Source organism: Cynocephalus volans, chromosome 4, assembly GCF_027409185.1.
Source record: "Cynocephalus volans isolate mCynVol1 chromosome 4, mCynVol1.pri, whole genome shotgun sequence".
NCBI lineage: Eukaryota > Metazoa > Chordata > Mammalia > Dermoptera > Cynocephalidae > Cynocephalus > Cynocephalus volans.
Window position 1 is genome coordinate 98,582,370 of NC_084463.1, and position 26,381 is coordinate 98,608,750.

General features: G+C 55.6%; 1 protein-coding gene across 1 annotated transcript; it reads left to right on the plus strand.

The window, feature by feature from the left end:
* The first annotated feature begins 6,234 nt into the window (after positions 1-6,234).
* WNT11 (Wnt family member 11) lies at positions 6,235-26,260 on the plus strand. The gene is made up of 5 exons (XM_063095330.1): positions 6,235-6,342; positions 16,537-16,772; positions 18,418-18,695; positions 21,407-21,699; positions 25,602-26,260. The coding sequence occupies exons 1-5, from the start codon at positions 6,260-6,262 to the stop codon at positions 25,774-25,776; spliced, it is 1,065 nt and encodes a 354-aa protein (XP_062951400.1). The 5' UTR covers positions 6,235-6,259; the 3' UTR covers positions 25,777-26,260.
* The last annotated feature ends 121 nt before the right edge of the window (positions 26,261-26,381 follow it).

Consider the following 26,381-nt stretch of genomic DNA (forward strand, 5'->3'; position numbering starts at 1 on the left):
TCCAACCCTAGCTGATGCCTGAGTCTTGATCTACAGGACAGAGCTGAGTAAGCTGGGAAGGAACAGGAGGGGTGGGGCTGGGCTTCAGGAGGCCCAGGATCTTCTCCCAGCTTCCCTCAGCTCCCTAAAAGACAATGTAAAGTCACTATCTTCCTCCTATCTGTTTACTGGGGGCCATCAGCTGTAGTGGTCTCTGAACCAGAGAGATGTGGGTTCAAATATCAGCTCCAGCACTTGCCAGCACCTCCCTTTTGAGCCTCAACATCCACATCTGTGAAATGGAGATACTAATCCTGACCTTGGAGAACGCAGAGAGTTTCATAGGATTGCATTCCCATATAGACTAGAAAACTAAGTCTCGGTGAGTTTAAGCAATTTACTCAAGATCACATAGCTAAAAATAAAATTGGGTAAAATCTATATTGGAACCCAAGTCTACATGACTCTAAATTGCTTTCCATTTCTACTCTAGCTAGGAGTCAGAAAGGGATTTCTGGCAGAAGGACTGCTTATGCAAATGTTTGGAGGCAACTAAACTTAGCTTCTCAAATGAGCAGAGGTATGTCCCAATCAGACAGAGGCCACTTGGAATGGTTCTGACTGTGGTGGCCAAAGTGCCTTGGGGCTGGGGAGCTAAGGATACTCCTGAACCTCTGAAGGCCTTTGCCTCCAGCCTCTTAGGTGGAACAACATTGCCTACCCCGCTTCCAAAATTCCCCACCCAAAGCCCCCCTGCCTTCCCACTGCTCTTATAATGGAGTTGGCCCCAGTGCTCTGGGATAGGAGATGGAGATGTCCCAGCATGCGTTAGCAAGGATATTGCTGTGACTGTGTGTAGAAGTATATGTGCATTTGGTGTTGCACACCTGGGAGCTGTGTGTACATTCTCATGTGTATGTGTGTTTGTGCATGAACTGGTTGGGGCAGTCTGTGTATTCAGCCTCATCTTAATGACGTGTGTGGTCATTTCACACCTATGTGTTACCAAGTGTGGGGGGGGCACATGATGTGTCCACATATCTCTCCAGTGTGTTTGTAACCATTTGTGGGGTGATATGTCCCAGTCTTGTCTGCAAGGGGGATTGGCTGTCCACGTGTGGGAGCACTTGTATGGTGGGGAGGTTGCTATGGGCATTATGGGCCCAGACGTGTGTTGTATGTGGAGGTACCTGTGGACCTGTGAGGGACAGCCTGTAAGTGCCACTTCATTGCAGCTGCAAAGCAGGGCAAAAAGAGAATCAGGCATTTTTTAAACCTTGTTGCAAGATTGGTCTCATTAACTAAATCTCCATTTCTCTTTCTGCCAATGAACTAGATTATCCTTGAGAACGTGTGGGATTGGGGCCCCTAGAAGGAGGGGGAGACAGAAGCCGAAGATACCACAGCACCAGTTAGAAATCATGGTGTGTGTATGGGGAGGGAGGGGGCTGGATAGGCAGCAGGTCTGGTCAGGGGTGGCCAAATGAGGGGAGAAGCAGCCCCAGCCCGGGCTATACCGTGCAGGAAGCGCCTCTCTAGTTCCCTTTAGCTTCTGAAACCCATCCTCTGCTGGGCGGGCGGCGAGAGGGGAGGAGCGGGGTGAAGGTGCCCAGAGGACTCCCCAACAGTCACCCCTGCAGCTAGAACGCCTGCCTAGCTTGGTGCCCGAGGTTTACAGCACTCTTCGCAGCGCAGAGTCCTCGAGCTCCTTTCTCCTCTGAGAAGGCAGAATCATTGATCCCTTTTCCAGAACTGAAACAGGAGGTCTAGAGAGATGGCCCCGCGAAGCATCAGGACCGGACATGAAGGCAGGACTCGGGACCTCCGACGCCTATAGTAACCAAGCTGCGAGACGAACACCTAAGATGCCGGGCTCCAGACTGAGACCCAAGTCGGTCTTCCCTCTGGAGGGCTGAGGTTTCTTGCCCGGTTGCTGCGAAGATTCGAGATGGGCCTTACCCGGGCCCCACGCGCCGCAGGCACGCAGTAGGCTTGCAGCGAGCACGCTCAGTAAACACCAGTGGTAGTGAGACGGTCCCCTTTTGGAACTCAACAGGGCGCGAAGTCCTCTGGAACGCCGGGCTGGGGCACCGCGGGTCGGGGTGGCTCGCAGGGACCCCGTCCCCGCCCCCCGCGCGCGCGGCCGGAGCCACCCGGTGGGGTTACTGCGCGCTGACGTGGGCGGATCAAAGCGGCCGCCCGCGCCCTATAAAGCAGTTCGGGCCGTCAGCGCCGGAGATCGCGCCCGGCGAGGCGGAGAGCTCGGGCGAGCGCAGGCCTCGAAGCTGAGCGCAACCGAGAGCAGCCTGCGTCCGCGCCGGAGTCCGCGAGGGACCCAAGCCGGCCACCGCTTGCCAGGATCCCCGGCGTCTTTTCCCGGCCTCCTCACGAAGAGGGCGCCCTAGCCGCTCACCCAGCCGCAGTACGCGGGGCCCGCGCTCGCTGCTGCCTGGGTCGGCCGGGGCGGCGGGGCACGCAGGGCGCGCCCGGAGAGGTGAGCAGTGGTCGTGCGCAGCGCGCACAGGTTCAGCGGGGACCCGCTAGGGCGGGGGGCGCCGGAGTCCGAGGGGGTCGGCGCTTGTCGCACTCGCCGCGACCTCCTTGGACACCCATTCCCGAGTAAGTAATCCAAGCCCCCTCCATACCTCGCCTTCGCAACACTCCGCCCCGAGGAATTCTCCTGCGAAGCGCATCCGCGGGGGCCTGAGCACCCGGGCTTCAGGGGGATGCGGGATGGGGATGGGCTGTGTAGTTCTTGCGGCCCTCTCCAAGCTCTCCCCTCCCTGTGGGCCCGTGGATGAGGTCATACCCAAGCCATCCCGGGGGTAAGGGACTTGGATTCCCGCAGCAGAGGGCGTGTGTTTGTGGAGGGGCGGGAGAGGGTGGCAAAGACAGAGAAATTCGGCAGCTCTTACCAAATTGGGAAGCGGGGGCGGACGCCTTGCTTTGAGAACTGCTCCCAAAGGCGGCGGGAGAACCGAGTTTGTTTACAGACCTGAGCTCCAGGCTGGGGGGTGGGGAGGAAGAAAGTCCTGTCTCCGGCCCCGCAGCACATCTGGAGCCGCCTGGAACATCTGGCTGAGCTCGCGCACGAACTCCACACCCCCATCCCCTGGCGCTGAGGTGCTTCCGTGTCCCTCACGGTCCTTGGGCGCGCGGGGTCGGGCTCCAGGCTGGTAGCGCGAGGGATCTCGAGTACCTCCACCCGACCCTTCTCGTTTCCAAAAGAACCCGTCTCCCGGGAGACCCGGTGCAGCATCCGCAGCGGAGCAGACATATCCCGAAAGGCTCGCGGCTGGGGTCAAAGCCGGGTTGCGGGCCCGGCCTCGTTCTGCCTCGCAGGTAACCTTGAACAGTCGCTCGGCGTCCCTGGCTCTCGGGGTCTGCTCTGCACGCTGTGCTGCCGGAGGCTTCGGGACGGGCGGCGCCGGCCTTACGCGCGGTGTGGACACTCTGCCCCAGCGCGCCGTGCCGGCCCCTGCCCAGCAGAGGCGCGTCGGGGTAGGGAAGGCTCTGCAAGTCCCCGCCGGCTTGACCCAGAGGCGAGGCCGCCCCAGCGGCGAGGTTTCCCGAGACCTCTACAGCCCAAACCTTAGGACCACCTGTTGGCGGCGCGGAGCTGCGCTAATGCGCTCGCTCTGGCCAGCGTGTGCACCTCCCGGAGAGGCCCTCTCCGCAGCCCGCCGCAGGCGGAAGAGCTTGGACCTATTCCTCACCCGGGGGAGGAAGGGACCGCTATCTCTCCAAGACATTGCGCTTTAACGCGGGCCCACTACGCGCCTGGCCCCAAAGGAGGCTCCGGGCCAGAAACAAGGAGTCGGGCAGTTCAGGGCTGATCAGAGCAAGTGGATGTCGTACAGAACGAGCAGGACCAAGAGGACACTCACTCTACACCTCATCCCATCCCCAGATGAGGACCCTGGGGCCCAGAAAGAGGAGCTGACGTGCCCAAAGTCTCACGGAGCGGCAGGCAGTTGCCGATCCCACCTCGAACCCCGGCTTAGCGCCCCCTGGTGGGCCGGGGGCTCGGAGAGGAGAGTGCGCCCTGACCCAGCTGAGGGTGACCCAGCAGCCCGCGCGGCTGTCCTGGACGCTCTTACACGGGACAAGAATAATCCGTCAGGACCCGGAGGCCCAGGCCAGGCGCTGCCTCCCCCAAACAACGAGCTGGGGCGGCAAAGCGAGAAGCTTGGGACTGCCGGGCCGCTCGGAAAGAGCTGGAAGTAGCTGGAGGCCTGGGTCCCCCCCGCTGTGTGACCCGGGTGTCCCCTTCCCTCCCCGAGAGAGTTGGGCTGGACACGGAATCCTCGCTGTGAGTCCGAGCGCCCCCATTCACACATGCCTCCTCCTTACCCAGGAATGGTGGGGTCTTGGGGGGAGCCCGCACTTTGCGAGGGGGGACGGAGAGAGACAGTGACTGGAGTTTTGATCCTGCCCCCGCCTCCCATATCCAGCGAGTATTTTTATTTTTCTCGTCTGAAGTGTGTGGTAAACTTCCAGGACTAGTAAGACAAGGGTTTGGATACAGGCTGGGTGGGACGAGGGGACTCGGTTACACCGAGAACTCCGCTCAGACCCCCAGCCTTGACTGGACATGTTTGTAGCAAGCGCCTCTGTGCTGGGCGCTGAGCTGGGGAATTCTGCGGAGGAGGAAAAAAATTGTAATTCAGGGTTTTCTCCTTGCCTTCTTCTGGGTCCTGCCGGATGGCTCCAGGAAACAGTGGGGTTTCAATCTGTGAGTGTGCCTAAGGCACAGATACACGTCCTACACAGGTGTACGTAATAGTGGAAACTTAGGCAGAGGGGAATCCAGAGACCAGCAGACTATTGGGAGGCTGGAGATAACAGAAGAGATGCGTGAAGTCCAGTCCCTTGTCTTTATAGCAGGGGAAACTGAGTCTGGGGCTGGTTGAGGGCTTGCCCAAGCTCACCGAGCCAGATGAGAACGCCCTCTCCCCGCTCCAGCGCCCCCCACTAAGGCGGGCGCCTCCTTTTTCCAATTTCCAAAATTCTTTAGAAAGGAATCCCTTTGTCTCTGCTCCTCCCAGGGGGAGAGGGGTTGGGGCTGTGTATGACTCCGGGCGAACGCCAGGTGTTAGTAAATTTGGGAGAAGCTTGGAAAGGAGTTAATGAGGTGAGAACGAAGAGGGGGGAGAAAAAAAAAGCAAGGCAGAGAAAGCAGCTCTGTGGGCTGCGCACGGGCGGGGTAGCTGCTCCTCCGCGGCCCGAGGGCGCCTCCTAGCGGCCGGAGGAAGCGTCGTGCCGGCCCCGCGAACCTCCTGGTTCCGCGAAGGCCGGGCTGCCTCGCCCTGGCTCCTGCCCGGCCCACTCCCGCCCCCGACCCTCCAAAGTGGGGCGCCTAAAGAGGGACTCGGAGACCCGGGACCCTGAACAGCCCTCACTTTACAAAGAGCCTTGCCATCCCATTTCTAGTCTTCCCCTTCCCAGATTGAGAAACCAATGTCCGGAGCAAGCCCCCGAATTTCGTGTCTTCTCACGATCCTTGAACTCACTGAACAGGGGTAGACGTGAGATTAGACCACAGAGCTTGGAGCTGCCGCCAACTAGCGGAACAAACCCATTTCACATCTTGGGCCTCAGTGTTCTCATCTGTGAGATGGGGCCGTGATGATAGCACCTGTCTCACAGGGTTGCTGGGAGGAACAAATGCGATCGCGTTAGGTTAACATTCTTTATAAAAGGCGAACTGTGCCCGAATCACTGCAGTTTACAGAGCAGAGCGAGGCCCAGCGGGAAGGAGAATTGCCAAGGCCAAAATAACTAGGAATATTTCAGGGATAAGAACCGAGATTCTGGGCCCCGAATCTGCTGCCTCCGCCCCAGACCGCTTGTCCTCTCCTTCCCGTCCCGCAGTCCGTACGTCTGTCCCGTTTTCTCCCTCCCAGTCAATGGCTTTCAGCCTCGTTCTCTGAGCGTCTCTCCGGGTGCCCCGTTCCCAGCCCGAGTGGCGAGAAGGGGCGTCCGGGGCGCACGAGGTGGACACGCCCTTGGCTACGCACCGGCCGCACCTCCTTCGAGCCAGACACCGCCGCGTCCCCGGCTGTGCGGGGCGGGAGGGGACGCTCCCCGGGGCCGACCCCTCCTCTGTAATTTGAATAAAGCACCTCCCCCGCCCCGCGCGCCGCCTTAACCCGCCGCCTCCGCTTTCTCCGACTGCAGGCGGCGTGCGCGCAGGACGGGCGGCGGCGGCCGTGCAGGCGGCGGCACTGCGGCGCGGCTCCTCCTGGCTGCGACCCCCGGGCGCGCCCGCTGCGCCACCATGAGGGCGCGGCCGCAGGTCTGCGAGGCGCTGCTCTTCGCGCTGGCGCTCCAGACCGGCGTGTGCTACGGCATCAAGTGGCTGTAAGTAGGGACCCCGCGTCCACGCGGACGGGCGGCTGGGGCGGCGGAGGGCAGCGAGGGGCCCCCTGGGTCGCGCAGCGCGCCAAGACCCGGCAGCCCAAACTGGCTCGGGGGTTGTGGGCTAGTCATTCTTCTCAAGCCTCCGGTTCCTCCTCTGTAAGATGTCCTTACCTCCCGGGGGGCTTGCGAAGAGGGAGCGAGACGGGGCGCGGAGGGCGATGGAGTTGCCCAGCCTTCGGCAGGGACAGATGGAAAAAGACGTCCTCTCAAGGGGCGCCTGGCCCTTGGGGGCCAGCACAAGACTGTTTCCCTGGCAGTCTCCTTAAACCTAGCTGGAGGTCTGCAAAGGCAGTCCTGTCCCCTCCACGTGCGTGACCTTGGGGAAACGTTCAAGTTTCAGTGTCTTCCTCTGTCAAAGGAGGGGAAGAACCTCCACCTCACTCAAATCAGATGCGAAGAGGCTCCTGAAAGAGCCTGGTAGGCTGTCAGATGCTGTGCACGTGTGCACGGTATTCCTTCAGATGTTAATTACTTGTGGAGGGGCGGATGGGGGAGAGAGGCCCCCTCCGGTCCCGCAGAAGGGAGTGCCTACTTTCCGCTGGGGGCTGGGGGCCTTGCAGGCGGGGAGAGAGAGGAGGAAAACCCTGCCCCTTCGTGGAGGAGCTGCCCTCTGGGCTGGGAGAGATAAGCCCAGGCCGTAAATAACTCCACAAGTGTCCAAGTGCCCTCGGAGAGAGCGGGGTGGTGTTGTCGGGCCGAGAGGAGGGGAGACTGCCTGGCGGGGGCACAGACTTGGGACACTGGGGAGATTTTTCAGGGGCGGTGCCTCTAGTGACTGAAGAGTTGCTGGGCGTTTGGCAAGTGGGGGCAATAGGGAGGAGGGCGCTTTGGGTAGAGGAGTCTCCCTGAGCAAAGGATCTGGGGGAGTCCAGGACAGGACGCCCATCTGGAGTTTGGGGCAGGGGAGGGAGCCGTGCAGATAAGGCAGCAGGGGACAGATTATGGGGGTTGGGGAGAGGCCTTGAGGAGGGTTTGTGGATTAGCTGGAAGACAGGGCGATAGTGGCTGGGCCGCCAGCAAACAGTCTGGAGGTCACTGGCCCTGCCCCTTCTGGGGCCAAGTTACCCATTAATTCACAGTTCAAGAGGGGAGCCCCATATTCTTGAGTTTCTTGTTCGTGAGGAGAGGACTGGGTTCAGTGGTCTCCCAGCCATGGGGCACCAGCTCTTCCCAGATGTCCCTGATGAGTTTTGTGAGAAACCAGCAACCTTGTTTCTGTTGCTGGGAACCCAGCACTGTGCCAGCTGCCAGGAACCTCCAGTCAGTGAATCCAAGCCCCCCTTACCCACTACCACTATTTTACAGATAAGGAAACTGAGGTCCAAAGAAGGAAAGGATTTGCTGAGAGGTACAAGGAGTGTCAGAGGCTGAGAACTGGGCTTGGGTGACATCTGCTGTTCATAAGAGCATTGTGGGGAGACATTGCTATTACCCCTGCTCAACAGTGGAAATACTGAGGCTCTGAGAAGTGTGTGACTCACACAAGCCCCCGAACTGGCATGTGGTGGGGTAGATGGTGCTTAAGGCCAACACCCATGTTACCCCCTCTGCATAGCCCAGGCTGGGACAGAAATGGGACAACTCAGTGTCTGCCTTAAAGAAGCTCCCAGCCTCTTAGGGGAGACGGATAGGTAAAAACACAAAGTGGACTGTGCTCTGTGTCCTAGGAGAGAGCATGGGAGCCCAGAGGAGGAGTGGTCAGTCCACCTAAAGGAGGTGACTGGGCTGGCCTTGGAAGGACAGGTGGGATTTTGACGGGCAGAGCTGGATTGCCAAATAGGCGTCCCAGGCAGGAGGAACATGAGCAAAAGCACAGAGGCAGGACAGGGCATGTGGAAAACTTGCAGAACCAGGAATGACAAGAGCCTACTAGTAAATGTTCCAGACACTGCTCCAAGAGCTTTAGTCATTTAATTTTAATAATACTCCTATGAGGTAAGTGACAGTGTTGTCGATACCATTTTACAAATGAGGAAAATAAGGGGCAGAGAGGTTCAGTAACACCCCCAAGTCACACAGCTGGAATAGGGACAATGGGATCAGAATTCAGGCAGATGGGCTCCACGAGGCCAAACCTCTTGATAATGGTTAAACTCTTGCTGGAGCTTAAGATAGAGGAGGAAGCAGGAAAAGAGGCACAGTTTAAGAATAACAGTTGTGCGTGCGTGCATGCGCGCGTGTGTGTGTATGAGGAGTCTTCAAAAAGTATGTGGGAATATTCATATTATCTTTTAATTCTATTTTTCCACAAAATCTTTGCAGTACCCTCGTGTATATATGTACACACACCCATTGCTACCTGCTAGGACTGTTCTGAGTGCTTTACGTGTATTGTTTCATTTAAATCTTAAATCTCCCAACCACCTTGTGAGGTAGGTTCTACTGCTAACCCCATTACACAGAAAAGGAAACGGAGGCTCTTTAACTAACAGGGTGTCACAGCTAGTAGGTAGTAGAGGTATGATTTGAGGCTGTCTGGCTCTGTGGCCTGTTTGTCACAAGGAGCCATGGGACAGTTGGGGACAGGGAAGTATACAGTGGGGCTAGATGCTCAGCTGTCCTGGGGTTGTCCTGAGGGGCCATGCTGCCCTGAGCTTTGGAAAGTGAACTGGACATGAAAGGGGCATTTGACACAGCAACTGAAACCAGATGTGGCTGAGTGATCTGGAGTGCCCACGTGGTGGGCACCTGGGACTCAGCCTGAGCTTGTGGGATGAGGGCTGGTGCGAGTGGGTCAGAACCTGGCTGCCCATGGAAGCACGTGCCCAGAAATAGCCTGGGGACCCTTCCTACCTTACCTCCACCCAAGCCAGGCACTGGGAGACTCCCAAACCAGCAAGTGTTGGGGAGGGGACCCAGGTCTGGGCCATCCACCCCATTCTTGGCTGCCCTGGTTGTGGGGAGGGGCTGAGGGTTATCCCAGTCTCCTGTGAACCTGTGAACTTTGGGCCTCCAGGTGAGAGGAAAGACCCAGGCTGGCTGGGAGGACTCATAAAGGCTGCCCTACCCCCCCAGCCCCACCCCAGAGCAGCCCCAAGCCTGCCACTCATGCAGGGGTGGGGCCTCTGAAGAAAGAGTCCCAAGAGACTCTAGAAGGAACATAGCTGCTGAAAGTGGGGTGGAAGGAGCCCCAGACTGGAAGTCTGAGTCCCAGCCTGAGCTCTGCCAGTTCACTAGCCAGGCAAAACAATCACTTTAACCTCTCTGGGCCTCAGTTTCCTCAGCTCTAAAATGGGGGTGGAGGGAGCCCTAGCCTGGGATCTGGGAGGCCTGGTTTCAAGCTTGGCTCTGCCTCTGATTGGCTGTGTACACATCTAGGCAAGTCCTGCCCTTCTCTGGGCCTCAGTTTCCTCACTTGCACAATAGGAATTGGTAATGCTGTGGAAACTGCTCTTCAGCTTTTTGGTTTGACAAGTGTCAGGCCCAGGCGAGTTGAGGCTTTCCCTCTCAGGATGAGACGCACAGGTGGGTGAGCATCTGGGGGGCGGGTGGGCTTCTGTCTCTGAGGTCTGGGCAGTCATGGGCATGAAGGGGAACCCATGTCACCTTTAGGCAGGACTGGATTTGCAGGCTCCAGGCCCTTCATCAGCCTCAGTTTCCCCATCTATACAGTGGAGGAGAGGAACTGTACTGGTCCCTCTTGGCCCTGGAGTCTTAGGACAAAGCCTAGGAGGGAACAGGAAGACTCTCAGGCCGTAGGTCCTGGGGGCTTCTCCTTCCTTGACTGGCAGCCGTAGCCCCACGGCTGGGTGGCTGGGTGAAGGAGGGGAAGTTCTGAGGAGCCCTGGTCTCTAGACATGGGCCTAATTTAGGAGTCATGACTTTTGGAGGCAGAGGTCCCTCAAGGCCATCACAGGGGGGTAGATGGAAGCCCAGAGAGAGGCTGGACCTGCCTGGGTGGCCTAAAGCCCAAGTTCTGCCCCATATTCCCTGTCATGTGGGCACCAGGATCAGACGTGGCCCAGGAGAGCCCAAAGGGGCAGGGGCAGGACAAAGGTCTGGCTCAGGGAACAGAGTCTCCTTGGACTCCACTGCTGTCCCACCCCAGGGTCAGCAGGGTCCACAGAGGCAGAACCACAGGACTTCCCAAGGTTCTGGGCCCCTAAGCTGGGCCCCCAGCCCTGGCCAGGGTCCTCCTCCTGGAAGTGTAGACCTGTAGGGTGAGATCTACCCTAGCAGCAACTACTGACTCATGCCATCTTGCTTCCTGGGGGAAAGCGTGGGCTCCAGGCTACATTCTGGGTGATGCTGCTGGGACCTTCGGAGCCCAGCTCTGCTGAACATTCACCTGGCAATGAATGGGCTGGTGATTCCACACAGCATGGTGAGCAGCCTGACTGCAGAGGACAGAGAGAGACCCTGGGGCCCAGGCCACTTAGAGGAGGCCAAGCCCGGCTGCCAGGTCTTTGGCTTAGAACCCATTGTATGGCCTGATCCCTGAGCCTAGAGGGAGAGGGATGCTGTGAAGGGCAGTCCAGGAAGGAGGCCCTTCTTGGAAGGTGGCCTTACCTGGACAGGTACCCTAAAGGTGCCTGAGGGTAGGGCATCCAGCAACACCAGGAAAACAACTCAGTGATAAAGTGGGGCAGGGAGGGCAGTGAGGATACTGTATAGTAAGTCAAGCTGGAGATGACATGGCCCTGCCTGCAGGCGTCAGGGAGGGAGGACCACCCAGGAACAGAGATAGGCTGGCGGAGTGGAAAGGGAGAGGGAGGATTGTAGCTCAGGCGATGGGTAGGAGATAAAGCTATTTGCCAAGCTTGGGGTGCTCGAAAATGTCCTCACTGTTGGAGCCTGCAGTAGTCACAGGAACTGAAGACTATGCGTGGGGAAACTGAGGACACGCAAGGAGCAGGGACTTGCCCAAGGTCACATGGTGGGGGAGCAGCTGAGCCAGAGCTTGAATCTGGGTTTGCCCCAGCCAGTCCCAGGGGAACTCCTGGCTCCTGAGTGTGAGAAGCCCTAGGCCACCCCAGCAGAACCCTTGGCGTAGGCCTTGCCTGTGAACTCCCTGTTCCCTCCTGTCCCCTCCTGTCCTTTCTTCCACCCTCTCCCCCATGTCCCCACCCCCCAGATAAACCAAAATGTTTCCAATTAGAGATCTGCCAGAGTAAGGCAAGCCGGGAGAGATGTCCACAAGGGTAACTCCCCTACCTCCCGCCCTAATCCTTGATTACCTCCCCAAGGGGGATTTAGTTAGAAACGGTCATTACCACTAATTACCAGATGACCGCAGGGCCCTCATCGGGAGTGGAATCTGCTGCCTCCCGCCTGCACGCTCCCGTGGGCGGGCTGCCCAGTGCCCCATAGCTGGCTGCTCCCAAGTCCCAGCCGGCAGCTCCCTCGCCTCCAGGGCAGGTCCCCGGGGCTCACACTGCCCCGCGCCCACCAGGTGCCTCCAGAACAGCTTCCTATTTATCCTCTGGCCGCCTGGGGCGTCTGAGCCTCATCTGGGAGGTGCCCTTCTCTCACGGCCAGCGGGGGAGGCTGTTGCCCGATGACTTCAGAGGTGGAGAGACTGAAACCAGAGTGGCTCAGGGCTTCACCCAGGGTGCTCAGCCAATGACACCCCAAGCCCCAGGAGCACAGAGCTCCCTCCCTGAGAGCTGCAGCGCCCAGCGCTCAGGAACTGCCTGACAGCTTCCAGGAAAAGGCTCAGCCCACTTCAGCCCCCTTCTTGGCTTGAGTAGCCCAGGGAAGGGATCTGGAAGGCAGCCACGCTGCCTGAGTGCCCACTGCATGCTGCTGCCGGGCCGGATGTGTGACTCGCTGTCACTCAGAGGGGTGAGGGTGAAGGGCAAAGTGGGCTCGAGACAGGCTGAGTGTGGGCAGCTCAGTCAGAACAGGGAGGGGACCAGGAGAGAGAGGCCACGCCCACCGGGAGGGACTGTCTGCCTCTGGGGAGGGATGACTTGACTTGCTGCAGGATGCTGGCCCAGCCTCAGTGTCCTCACTGGTACAAAGGAGGCTAACAGCCTGGTCCAGGCCAACCCCGGAGGTGTGAAATGAGAGGCTCTGTAAATGGAGGTGCTGTGCCCACGTGGAGTCTGTTACTCCACAGCAGCCACGTGTGTGGGCAGCGCTTGCTGGGGGGCGGTGGAGGGGCTGTTCACAGCCCAGAAACACGCTGAGGTGATGACGTTTGCTTTTGTGTGGTCAAAGTGTACCCGGTAAGGGCTACAGGGATTCCAACAACAGGTTCCCCAGAAGGAAGGCCAGGGAGGATGAGCACAGTTCAGACCAGGTCAAGAAAACATGTCTGCAGTCTGCTCTGCGGCCCGCCTGGGCTGGGTGCTGGCTTCTGGACACCAGCGTTTCCCTGCTCACAGTGTGGGGTGGGGAGGGCCAGGACTCCCACAGTCGCCCTCACGCAGGCCAGCCACAGACACTAGGCCATGCTTGCTTGCCCTAGGCCTGCTTCCTGGGTCTCTGGAAAGGCTTATATGTCTGGGAGTTATAGGGTGGGTGGGGCATGGCAGAGAGAGAGAGGCAGGAGGATGTCACCTAACCTATTGAGTACTTAATGTAGCACATATTACCTCATTCGGCCTTTGTGAGACCCCTAGGGGTCATGTTTTGTAGATGATGCTCAGAGAGGGGCAGCAATCTGCCCAAGTTTGCACAGCACATAAGGGGCAGAGCTTGAGCTAGAGCCCAGGTCTGCTCACTCCCTCTGGTCCAACATTCACTTGGCACCAAGCAGGGGGACCCCATCAATGAATGTTCCAAACACTTTGCATACGTTATTTTACTTAAGCCTTGCCATAGCCTTTTGAAGTAGAAATTATCATTTCCTTATAACAGATGAGGACCATGAGGCCACGAGAGGTTGAGTAGATTACCAAGGTCACACAGCTGGTTCCCAAAGCCTACGCTCTTCCCTGGGCCAGCCCAGGAGCTGGAACAGCTGGGTCATTGACTTATAACTGCTGATAGGTTTATCCAGCTGTTAGACCAGGGGTTCCTTGAGGAACGGATCTATGTCATATTCATTACCAAATGAGTCTAGGAAGGGTTGGTGCTTAGTAAGTATTTCTTCCACAAGTAGATCGAGTTCATTTATTCATTCAAATATAGGAGTAGGAAGAAAGGCATTCCTGGCATCAGGAAAAGCTTGGGCAAAGGCATGGTGGTAGGACAGACCCTGTTAGAGAAGTCAGGAGCCTGGTGCGGCCAGATATTAAAACACGTGGGGAATGAGGACGAGAGGCTGGGGAGAGCTGGGGACCAGGCTGTGAGGGATTCTGAATGTCAGGTGGCAGCCCGTGGTCTTGACTAGGTGGGTGTGGGGAGACTGCCCGCAGGTAGGAAAAGACCACCAGGGCAGTAACTGCAGTAGCTTCCATCACTGAGCACTGGTCATAGCTCTTCAGCCTTGGGCAGTGCACGTGACACTCATTGTCTGATATGATCCTTCAGATAATGCTGGGAGGTTGGTGAGAGAGGAAAGGTTAAGTGACTTTCTTAACGTCACAAGAGGAGTGATAGAGCTGGGATTGTACCAAGGCCAGTGGTCCCCTTGGCACTGCGCTGCCTCCCTCCAGAGCTCAGACCAGGAGTGCTGGGATCTACACCTGGTCAGATATCAGCCCTGACCCTGGGTGAGGACTGCTGGGGCTGCAACAGGTGGGGCACACAGCACTGTGGCTGCAGACTAGCCTCTTCTTGCCCCCCTGTCCCTCCAGGGTTTCTGCTGGGTTGCTGGGGGCCAGCCAGTCCTGGGTTCCAGATGCCCTCCTGCTGGGGGACTGGGGCAAGTGGATGTGAAGTCCTTTAGGGCTATAGGGTCCCTCTAGCTCGTACTTAGAGGAAATGCTGGTGCAGTCTGCTCCTTAGAGTAGGCCTGGGAGAACAGAAGATCCAGGATGGACCCGGTGTTTGGAATCCCAGTGCCCCAAGCCAGGGTCTGGGAAGCTCTTAGGTCCTGTAACATCACCAGAGTCCAGAGACCCCCTAAGGCAACATTTCCCAAGGCTTGGATGAGGTCAGTGCTCCTCAAGCAAAGGGACTGGTGCTCAACTGGCTCAGCAGACTCTCAGTTAAACAAAACCAAGCCTGTTGCTTTGCTACAGGACTTCTCAGGATCTTTAAAATGTAAATGCATCATGACTCTCTAAGGGGAGACATAGTACATCATGTTTCCCAAATGGATCCCTTTCTTTATTTTATTTTGTTTTTTTTTTTTTTTTTTTTACATCTTTTTACATTTTTATTGAGTTATAAATACACAAATATTAATTGTACACTCAAAGATTTTTTTTTTATTTTTTAAATTTTTATTATTTATTATTAGCATATTCATTCTTACAAATTATGATATTTCTTTATGCCCTTTACCTGACCTATCACTTCCCAAACCCCCTCCCTCCTTCCCCACCATCTCTAGTATCCTCCGGCTTGTTCTCTCCTTCTGAAAGATAAATGTATTGTTGTGGTCTTTTCTTTCTTTCTTTCCCTCATTCTTTCCTTTCTTGCTCCCTCCGTCCCTCCGTTCCCAGCAGCCAGTTATGAATGAGGACATACGTGTGGTATTTCTCTTTCTTTGTCTGGCTTATTTAATTTAACATAATTTTCTCCAGACTCATCCATGTTGCTGCAAATAGCAGAATTTCATTCTTTTTTATGGCTGAATAGTATTCCGTTGTGTGTGTATACCACATTTTCCTCATCCAGTCATCCATTAATGGACACTTAGGTTGGTTCCATATCTTGGCTATTGTAAATAAAGCTGCAATGAACATGGGAGTGCAGGTATCCCTTCGACATGATGATTTCTATTCTTTTGGATATATGCCCAGCAGTGGGATTGCTGGATCATATGGGAGTTCTATCTGCAGTTGTTTGAGGAACCTCCATGCTGTTTTCCATAACAGATACACTAATTTGCAGTCCCACCAATTGTTTTTTTTTTTTTTTTTTTTTTTTTTTGGCTTTTTCGTGACCGGCACTCAGCCAGTGAGTGCACCGGCCATTCCTATGTAGGATCCGAACCCGCGGCGGGAGCGTTGCCACGCTCCCAGCGCCACACTCTCCCGAGTGCGCCACGGGCTTGGCCCCCACCAATTGTTTAGGAGGATTCCCCTTTGCCCACATCCTCACCAGCATTTATTATTCTCAGTCTTTTTATTTTATTTTATTTTATTTTAATTTATCAATATACAATGTAGTTGATTCTCATGTCCCTTTACCAATTCCTCCTTTCCCCCCTCCCGCTTCCCCTCGTCAACATCATATCTGTTCACTTGTCTTAACAAGCTCAAGGAATTGTGATTGTCGTGTCTCCTTTCTTCCTCCCCCCCCCCGACCATTTATTTGTTTGTATATTTATTTATTTATTCTCAGTCTTTTTAACACTGGTTAGTCTAACTGGGATGAGGAAATGGATTCCTTTCTTTAGAGTGTCTACTGGAACCCATTTCAGGATATACAGTTTACAGGTACAAACAATGAGGCCCAGAGAAAGGCACAGATATCTAAGGTCATACAGCAAATTGATGGCTAAGTCTGGATTAGATACTAAATTTTCTAAGTTCCAGGTCATTACAAAGTTGAGTGGCTCTTTAATCCTTTAATAGCAATTCCTTGCTTGGATATCAGAGTTTATAACATAATAAATGGGTTTAGTAATTAAATGAAACATTGATGGAAATCTCCTAACTCATGTGGTACATAGGAAGGTCTCACTTAATTTATGTATAATTATTCTGATTATAATAATTTAGTATTTAGCATGATTTCTGGCACATTGCTGCTCAGCATTGAATGGATGTTGCATAAAAAGTAATAATTCACAGCTGTGTGAGCACGAAAGGCAGTGGATATGAGTGCCTTGTGAACTGTGAAACTGTTTATTATTAGTGTGATTATCATAAAGCTTAGGTAGGATGGGGGTTGTGAGCCACTGTTATGAATAGGGCCTGAGGCCCAGAGAGGGACAGTAATGTGCTCAAGGTCACAGGGGTGAGAGAGGGATCTGTTGCTCTTCCAGGAGGCACTTTGCCTCCTGGCTCCTTCTAAGAAAGGCTCCCAGAGTCCACAAGGGAAGGCTGGGGCCAGCAGGGCAGGTGGAAGTAACGTGGCTTCTCACGTCCCTGTGTTTCCTCCCTCTGGCCATTGCCTTTTTGCGGTGTACAGGGCGCTGTCCAAGACACCTGCGGCCCTGGCGCTGAACCAGACGCAACACTGCAAGCAGCTAGAGGGACTGGTGTCTGCGCAGGTGCAGCTGTGCCGCAGCAACCTGGAGCTCATGCACACCGTTGTGCACGCCGCGCGCGAGGTCATGAAGGCCTGCCGCAGGGCCTTCGCCGATATGCGCTGGAACTGCTCCTCCATCGAGCTCGCCCCCAACTACCTGCTTGACCTGGAGAGAGGTAGGGAGCTGGTGGGGGCTGCTGAGGGCTGCTGAGTGCATGTGGGTGGGATGAACGCATTCAGGCATAAATATATGTGTGTTTAGATAGGTGGCTGAATTCATGGATGGGGCTTTATGGATTCATGGGTAGATGAGTGAAAAGATGGATACACAGATGGATACAGGCACAGATGGATGGGCATATGGGTGGATGAGTTAATCATTGATGTGGATACTGAGGCATGAATGAATGAATGAACAAACATATAGATGAGTGAACATCTCCAGTGTGGATGCCAGGGCAAATACTGTGTGCCCTCAGGCATGAATGAAGGAATGAACGATGCCTGCTTGGTGACCCAAGCTTGTTGCCTGCTGTACTTAGGACCACATGGCAGGGAGGCTCTTGGGAAGGGAGTATATAAAGGAGGACGCTGTAGAGCCCTCCCTGCGGGCAGACAGGTGTGCCACAGGTAGTCCTAGACTGGGCTTACTGAAATTGCTGGGCGGTGCACTAAGTGGTGTAGGGACAGAAGAGCATCCCCTGTGGAGAAAGTTTCCTAGGAGGGGAGGCTTCTGGGGGGAGGCCCCTGCCAAGCAGAAGCACCTGAATGAGTCAGATTTCTCCCTGCACAGTAGTATCTTCTCTCATGGATCCTAAACAGTAACAGCTAATGTTTGTGCAGCACTTGACAAAGTTTCCTTCCTTCTTGAATTATTTGAAATCCAGAGCAAGCCTGTGAGGTAGGTATTATCACCTGTATTCTACAGTTAAGGAAGCTGAGGCTCGAGAAGGGCAAGTGACTTGCTAGTGAAGAGATGGAGGCGGGCCTCAGACCCAAGGCCAGGACACCCACAGCCGCTGCACGTGGGCTCTGTGCTAGTTTCCTAGGGCCGCTATCACAGTGTACCACAAACTGGCTGGCTTCAAACAACAAAAACGTAGTCTCACAGTTCTGGAGGCTGGAACTCTGAGATCGAGGACTTCTGCTCCTTCCGAGGGCGCTTGCCTGTGCCTAGCATCTGGGGGTGGCCGGCAGTGCTCAGCCTTCCTTGGCTTGCAGCCATGTCACTCCAGTCTCTGCCTCTATCGTCACATGGCGTTCTCCCTCAGTGTGTGTCTGTGAATCCAAAACTCCCTCTTATAAGGACACCAGCCACTAGCTTAGGGCATGCCCTGATCCAATGTGTTCTCTTCTTAACTTGATTACATCTGCAAAGACCCTATTATTAAGTAAGGTCACGCTCCCAGGTACCAGGGGTCAAGACTTGAACATGTATCTTGGGGGACACAGTTCAGCTCACAGCAGGCTCTTTGCACACTTGTCTGACCCAGCAGGTCCTGAGTTCTTTGAGGAGCTCAGAGCTTGGGCCATCTTTCTAGAAAGCAGCCGCAGCACTGAGTGCAGGGAGACAGGGGCAGAAGCACAGAACTGCGAGTTGTGAGCGAGTGTGTGCCTGTGGGTGTGGGGCTGTGAGTGAGGGTGCCAGTCAGTGTATTGGAGGAGGACCAGGGAAATGGTGACAGACCAGTGGCCCTAGTGCTGTCCTCCACCGGCATGCTCCTAGTCACAGCAGAGTGGGGTAAAGGACTAGGTCCTCAGACCTAGGCAAGTCCTCCTCCAGATGGCCTCACCCTGCTGATCCCACCCTCCCACCCATAGGGACCCGGGAGTCGGCCTTCGTGTATGCGCTGTCGGCGGCCGCCATCAGCCACGCCATCGCCCGGGCCTGCACCTCCGGTGACCTGCCCGGCTGCTCCTGCGGCCCCGTCCCAGGTGAGCCACCCGGGCCCGGGAACCGCTGGGGAGGATGTGCAGACAACCTCAGCTACGGGCTCCTCATGGGGGCCAAGTTTTCCGATGCTCCTATGAAGGTGAAAAAAACAGGATCCCAAGCCAATAAACTGATGCGTCTACACAACAGTGAAGTGGGGAGACAGGTAACCACCCACCCCACCCACCCCAACATGGTTGTGCTTGTGCCATTGCCGGAAAAGGGCCACCCAGTGTGTCCCGATGGAGGGGGGAGAGGGGAGGGCCCTGATCGCCCACACCCAGTGCTTCCACCCCCCTTGGCTCCTCTCTTTCCAACCGCTTGGGGCTTGCTTGGCCCTCCTCCTCCAGGGGGTCCACCGGGATTTGGGTTGTCTGAGCAGAAGCAGCACTGAGCTAGGAGTCAGGAGCTCTGAGTTCTGGCCTTAGCTCTGGCACTAAACTTGATGAGTGGTGTTGGGCAAGTCACTTTCTCTCTGGCCTCAATTGTCCCGTGTATAAAATGGTGGAGGTGATTTGGTGCTAAGTCCCCATCTGCCATGTCTTCCTCTGGGGTGTGGAGAGGGCTGTGGCCACAGAGCCTATACCTCGGAGTCATCTCCTTGGGTTTAATGAGGCCTCCCACCCAAACCCACACCAACCTCCAAAACAGTTCCCCCAAAACATCTATTATCATTTTTTCATTAATTCCTCACCTCATTGCACAAAAGATTGGGTGGATGCATGCATAAGGGAATGGACAGACCTTTTTATCTTTTGAAAATTAAAAAAAAAAAAATGTTACAGCATCCTGGTTTGCAGACACTGTGCTAGGTCGTTGATTGATTTTCTCTCCTGTGGTCCACAGAACGACTCTGGGGCAGGTACTATTGTCCCTTTCTACAGGTGGAGAAAAGGCCCAGAGGGGCAAGGCTGGTGCCTCAGCCAGAGAGTTGTGTGCAGACGGCATCTCTTGGCTCCTCCCTGCACCCTGGTAGCCCCACTTTACACAGGCACCAAGTGAGGCAGAAGGAACTTAGGCGGGTTGGCCAAGGACACAAGGCATGGGGGAGCCCAGGTCTGTGGGACTCCAAGTCCAGGGGCTTCCATGTCCTCACCTTCTCTCACCGGTCTCCCTGTGTGAGGATTCTAAGGTGCACAGGCCAGCCTTAGACATTAGGGAAACTGAGGCCAGATCACGCTGTGGGTCTGTAGCAGAGGCTGGCCAGGGACTCAGGACTGCTGCCTCCTTGCCCTGCTGACCTGCCCCCATCCATGGAAGCCAATCCCCCACTCCCACCCCATGGCCAGCCCTAAGTCTCCTGCCACGAGGGGCACAGCCCTCCTCTCCCCCTGTGCAGTCCAGAGAGGGTCCTCAGCCTCAGGACACATCAGGCCTATACCTCGGGCTATCTGCAAGGGGGTTCAATATCCTACCCCAAGCTGCAGGCTGTGTGAGGGTCACATGAGATCATGGTTAGTGCAGGCGCAGGTGGGCCTTGGGAGCTCTAGGCCCTTCCACCACCTTACACTGAGGAATTGAACCTAGTTGACCTTTCCTTGACAACTCACAAGTGCCTCCATGCCCTGCAGTCCTGTTTACTTCATTTCTGTCCCCTCCACAGGCTTTGCTCAGCAAATTCCAATTTTTATACCCAAAAGGACTCTCAGTCCCCACCTCCTGGCACTGGTTAGGGGGAAAGAGCCCTGGGACCTTGACCAGCTCTCTTACTAACTTACTAACTGAGGGATTTGGGGCAAGTCCCTGTCCACTCTGTGCCTCATCTCTCTAATGCAAGGGTCTCCTCACCTCTCTGATGCCAAGGGTGGGCTCAGGGGACCCGTGACCCTGCAGCTCTTTGTACCAGGCAAGCGGGAGGGCAGGCCTGGGCAGGGGGAATCGAGTCCTGTGTGGAAAGAAGAGGGATTTAAAAGACAGAGCTGAAAGGCCCTTGGAAGGTTCCTGCCTTCAGACACAAATGGGGAAACTGAAGCCCAGGGAAGATGATGGGAGAGAGTTACTTCCAAAGCCAGGGCTAGAGTCTACCCACGCCCCTGAGCCTAAGCCTCCCCCATCTTCATCACAGTTATTACTTAAACCAATTTTTCAGAACCAGCACTGATTCAACTTCTATAGTTCATAAAACCCTTGCACATGTGTCATCTCATTTAATCCCTACAACACTCTGCAAGGCGGGAGTTATGTGCCTACTTTGCACAAAAGAAGACAGAGGCCTGAGTGGTGAGGCGGCTTGCTGAGGGTCACCTGGCAGTGGAGGGGCAGGGCCAGCTGGGAGGGGGTAGGGGACAGGTGCCCCAAGCACTCACCCCTGCTTCTGCTTCCCTCCCTCCCTTCCTCCTCAACTCCCTTCCTTTCTTCTCATCTTTTCTTCCAGCAAGCATTTAGTTAGCCCCAGTTTTGCATGAGAGGAAAAGCATGGAACAAATAAAAGCCATGGCTTTTGGAATCACCCTCAGACATGGGTTCAAATCCCTGCTCTGCGATTTTCTAGCTGTGCAACCTTGGACATGAGACAGCCTCTCAGAACCTTTGTTTCGTCTTTTGAAAATGGAGAGAACAGTGATACCCCCGCTGAAGGACTGTGTGATCATTAACCTAGCTTACACGTTAGGGCACTGACCATGCAGCAGGTGCTTGATAGATGGCATTTGTTCTCCCTGCAAATGCCACTGTCTTGCTGCCCCTCTCAGCTGCCCCTAGGTTGGAGGAGAACCCACAACAGCTCTAAACTTCAGAGCAGAAAGCTCCAACACTTGAGGCTGGAGTGGGCGATACTCCCTGCCCACGTGCAGCCCCGCAGGGGGTGGGGCCGGGGTCCCGGGGCAGGCCAGGGAGGGGGCTCTGGCTGCCCAGCCCGACGCCCTCCCCTGTCCGCAGGCTCTGCGCGCCTCTCTGGAAATGAAGTGTAAGTGCCATGGGGTGTCTGGCTCCTGCTCCATCCGCACTTGCTGGAAGGGGCTGCAGGAGCTGCGGGACGTGGCCGCTGACCTCAAGACCCGCTACCTGTCAGCCACCAAGGTAGTTCACCGACCCATGGGCACCCGCAAGCACCTGGTGCCCAAGGACCTGGATATCCGGCCTGTGAAGGACTCGGAACTTGTCTATCTGCAGAGCTCGCCTGACTTCTGCATGAAGAACGAGAAGGTGGGCTCCCATGGCACACAGGACAGGTAAGGGCCTGCTGCCTCCCCGGCAGGGAAAGCTCAGTGATGTTGCACATGCTGCACCCCAGCTCAGGCCAGGCACAGTCAGGACTCAGTTGGCATTTGGGAATAGAGGCCCTGCCCCGTCAAGGGGAGTGGCCCCAGGAATGCTGAGAGAAGATGCCAGGGTCCAGGGGGCCCCCTGCAGATCTTCTGGGAGTGCCTGTTCTAGCAGGGCCCTGGGGAATGGAGGCCAGTGGGAGGCCTCTGCCCAGCCTTCCCCCTAGTTGGGGAGACAGCTGGGACGAGACAATGACTATATTGCAAGACAGGGGATAAGAAAGAGGCTGCCCGACATAAAATAGGTGCTCAGCAAATGTCAAATGAACAGATGAAGGATAAGTGTCGTTCAGTTGAGAAGCATGAGGGGAGGCGGGGGCAGTGGCCAGCCTGTGGCCACACAGGAAGTCTGCCCAGAGCTGAAGGAGGGAGAGGGCTGACTGCATTCTGTAGAGAGATGGCGCTCCCATGTAGGGACATGGGAGCCCTTCTGGGCTCCAGCTCCTCTCATCTCCTCCTGGGGACCCCCTGGTCCCCAATTTCAGAGCCAGGGCTGGGGTCCCTACAGCTGGCCTTATCATGGCGGCTGCAGCAAGCTCAGGACAAGAGAGAGGGAGGAAGCCAGGGGTGATTGCAGACCTACTATGTGCCAGGTGGGGATGGCAAGGATGCAGGCGAGCAGCATTTCCCAAAAACAGTTCAGGGGAAAGCTAGTTCTGAGATTCTGCAATAGAAAGAATTCTGCAGTCAGATACATTTGGGAAATTCTCTGGTGATTCACAAGAACATATTAAACACTCTGAGGAATCCTGCAGTAAAGGATCTGTTCAAGCCAGTGTTTCCCAGAGGTGTTTGGCTGTGGAACTCTTTTATTAAGGAGTCCCTAATAGCATTCCACAAAACGAGTGTTCCGCGGGGTTAAAAGAATATTGAACCAGAGAGTGGGTGTCTGGGAACGTGTCTGGCACATAGTTGGTGCCCAGCCAGCTCTCACTTCCTCCGCAGCCCACGCTCCTGTCTCCAGGAGGAGGAGGGGTGGTTTGGGGGGCTCCATCCCCACAGGCCAGGGCAGCAGCTCCGTGAGGAGGCCCAGAATCCCATCTGGAGGCCAGATTGAGGGGGTCGGGGTGGAGTGAAGATGGAACCAGGTCCAGCCAAGGAGACAGGAAGGAGTGAGAGTCCGGGCTGAGGCAGAGGGGGTGGGGGAGGGCGAAGAGGATGCTAGAGCACAGAGGAGCTGGGAAGCCCACCAAGGACCCCTGAGTGAAGAGAGAGGCTCCCTGTGTCTGCGCTGCTGTGTGTGTGTGTGTCGGGGAAGGGCACAGCTCCTAACAGGGTGGACTTGCTCAGATTCTTCACGGCTCCACGGCTCAGTGTCATCGTCCGAGCAGTGGGGATGACAGCACACAGCTCACAGGGCTGGAGAGTGATCTCCAATTACCCAGCGTCTCCTCTGCACCAGGCTGCCAGGCCGTGTCTCCCCTTCCTCCCTCTGGCCCTGCCTCAGGCTGCGAGGCCTCTTCTCTCCCAGCTGCCCCCTCTGCCTAGGACTTGCCCCAGCACTGAGGACGAGGCCCCATCCCACAGCACCATCGCCCTCCTTGCTTCCTGGCATGCCCCATCCCCCCGCCCCCAGGTCTCCTGCCGTGCTCAGCTCTCAGCCTTTGCTCTGGTCATGGCCCCGGCAGGCACCCATACTGGTCAGCTCTTGCTGCAGCACAAGTAACCCAACACCTCAGTAGCTTACAGCCACAAGCCCGTCCTGCACCCGTTATGTGAGGCTCTGGCAGGCACGGGGGAGGGGGGTCTGAGCCTGCAAGTGCTCAGGCTGGGGTAGAGAGAAGCCCAGGCCTGGACAACAAGGTGGGCTTCTTGGAGGAGGGGAAACGTGTGGCTGATGAGGTCAGAGGATTTGCGAGTGCAGTGGGCTGGACAGAAATGAGCTTTGTTAACTGTATGAGGCACTACACAGGTGCATGTCTCTGGAGGCTGGCTCCCTAGCTGGGGAAGATGCCTTGCAGCCCTCCTCAAATCTAACCTGGGGAAACTGAGGCCTCATCAGCAATCAGTATTCCAAACTGCAGCCCCCTTGTGTTTCTTCCAGAGGCCTGCCTCCCTGAATCCCGCCCTCCCAGGGGCCTGTGCCACCCTATGTCCTGAGAGCCAGGCATCCCAGTGGCCCTTCCCTGGGCCCATGGCCCCGCCCTCTCCAACTCCTCCTCCCAGGCACCGTCTCAAGCCTTGTCTGGCTCTGACATCAGAGGCCAGGTTTTCAGACACTGCGTATCAGGGATCCAGAAATAAAAAAGGAACTCTACCACCTTCATACCACTGAGTGGTCAGCCAGAGACCTTCAGGATAAGGCTAAGAGGGACTCATGGGTGTTGAGTGGCTGAACAAAGACCAGAAAGGTTAAGTGGCCTGCCTTAAGTCACGCAGCCAGTAAGTGGTGGCGCTGGGGTTTGAACCTGGGTCTGTGTGGCTCTGGGGTCCTGCCTCTGGCCCTGGCACTGCTCGCAGCCCCTCACACAGGCCACCTGCCAACTCTCTCTCCAGGCGCTCCCCTCCTTCCCACCCCACTGTCGCTTTCCAGTTCAGGCCTGGGCCTCTCCCGCCAGCTGCTGCCCAGCCTCCCCCGCCCCCTGCCTCCAGCCCTCCCCTCCATCCATCCTCTCACGACTCATACCAGGCCAGGTCCTTTGCCCTTGCCCAAGCTGCTCCTTCTACTTCCCACAGCCTTCCCCACCTCCGCATGTTAGATTCCTGTTCATCTTTCCCTGAAATAGCCTAGATGACCCCTCCCCTCCTAGGAAGCCTTCTTGAACTCTCACAGACCCTGTGCTCACCCTGTGTGACCTTTGGCAAGTCCCCATTCTATGCCTTAGTTTCCCCATCAATAAATATGAGGTTTGGATTCAGTTATCTCTAGGGCTTGCCAATCTTGAACATTCTGAAATGCCTGTGGGGACCCTTTTATCCCTGCCCAGTGCCCCAGACCCCTGCTGCTCTATCTGCAACTGCTTCCCATAAAAACATCCCCTCTCTAGCCTCAGCCCGGCTAGAGGAACTGTCAATCTGAACAGATGTTTTTTCACTAGACTGAAGAACTGATAGCAACAGAAGGATATTTGTGTTTCATAGGGACCTTCAACGTCTTCTTATCCCAACATCTTTCTTATTCAAGAAGAAATGCAGCCCCTGCGGGGCCCGTGGGCTCTGTGCCAGTTAGGGTAGGGAGAGCGAGCACTGGCCTTGGATTCAGCACCCCTGAGTTTAAGTCCTGCTTATTCACACTCATGAGAGACCTTGAGCAGCCTCTGCCCCTCACTGAGCCTGTTTCCATCTGTATAATGGGCATAATAATCCACCGGCCCAAGGACCCTGCATGCCTCTGGTGAGGTAAACTGCTGGAGGAAAGAAAACGCTGGGCAGAGCCCTCTCCTTCTAGAGGCATGTGCCCCATAGCCAGAGCCATTCTGAGCATTTTCGAATTCATCCTGGGATTCTAAAAAGTAAAAATGATCTTTACATCTGCTATAATTAATTAAAGATTAAATACGAAGATAGGATTATTAAACAGATTGGTTTGAGAGTCCTTCTAGTATTTAGAAGTAGTAGAAGAAACAGAAAAAAGATGCTTCCAAGAAAACAGAACCACCCCATCATTTGGTAACTGCTTATTAGAAATGTAGGGAAGAGTCAGAAGTACTCTTAGGGAAGAGGATTATTTAAAATTCACCAAAGATCAAGACAGCTTACATAAGGGGCTGACTCAGTGGCCACGGGGGAGGCGGGCTGCCCGGCTGGGAGGTGCAGGTGCTGCAGGGGTCACCAGAGCACTCACTGACCTCCTGTCGCCCACCCCCCAGGCAATGCAACAAGACATCCAACGGCAGTGACAGCTGCGACCTCATGTGCTGTGGGCGCGGCTACAACCCCTACACAGACCGCGTGGTCGAGCGGTGCCACTGCAAGTACCACTGGTGCTGCTACGTCACCTGCCGCAGGTGTGAGCGCACCGTGGAGCGCTATGTTTGCAAGTGAGGCCCACACAGGAGCACGGACTCCACCCGAGGACCCTCGGCAGCCTGGGGCCTGTGGATTTGTGCTTGTGAATTCCAGATGCCAAGTGTGGGAGGCGGCTCATGCCTCGCCCCGACTTGGAAGCCTCCAGGAACAGAAGGCTGAGCCACCCTGGAAGGAGGGCTAGGACATCAAAGGAAACCGACAAGATTAAAAATAACCTGGCAGGCCGAGTCCCTGGAGTACCCACATGCTGCCTTCCAGGCTGGTCTAAGAAGCCAGGGGCATGAGATTGGTGAGATGGGTGTGGACTTGACCTTTCAGGGCCGGAGAGACCAGCCTCCAGGAAGCAGTCTGCCCACCCTCATCAAAATGTTCCGCAGGACCCCCCTCAGCCCACCCCAGGGCCTGAGCCTGCTGGGCCCATCACATGGAACCACTAGCTTGGGTTGTAAATTTTGTTTTCTTCTTCCTTTGGGATGTGGGAGCTACAGAAATATTTATAAAACATAGCTTTTTCTTTGGGGTGGCTGGCCTCAATTCATCTTTTTATATTTTATATATATAAATATATATATATATAATGATCTATATTTTAAACAAGCTTTTTAAGCAGCTGTACAAAA

What these genes read in the sequence shown, in the direction of transcription:
- WNT11 (XM_063095330.1), top strand. Translation starts at nt 6,260, where the DNA reads ATGAGGGCGCGGCCGCAGGTCTGCGAGGCGCTGCTCTTCGCGCTGGCG. An exon ending in ACAGTGAAGTGGGGAGACAG is followed by an intron (nt 18,696 to 21,406) that starts GTAACCACCCAC and finishes CCCTGTCCGCAG; the next exon opens with GCTCTGCGCGCCTCTCTGGA. An exon ending in TCCCATGGCACACAGGACAG is followed by an intron (nt 21,700 to 25,601) that starts GTAAGGGCCTGC and finishes CCCACCCCCCAG; the next exon opens with GCAATGCAACAAGACATCCA.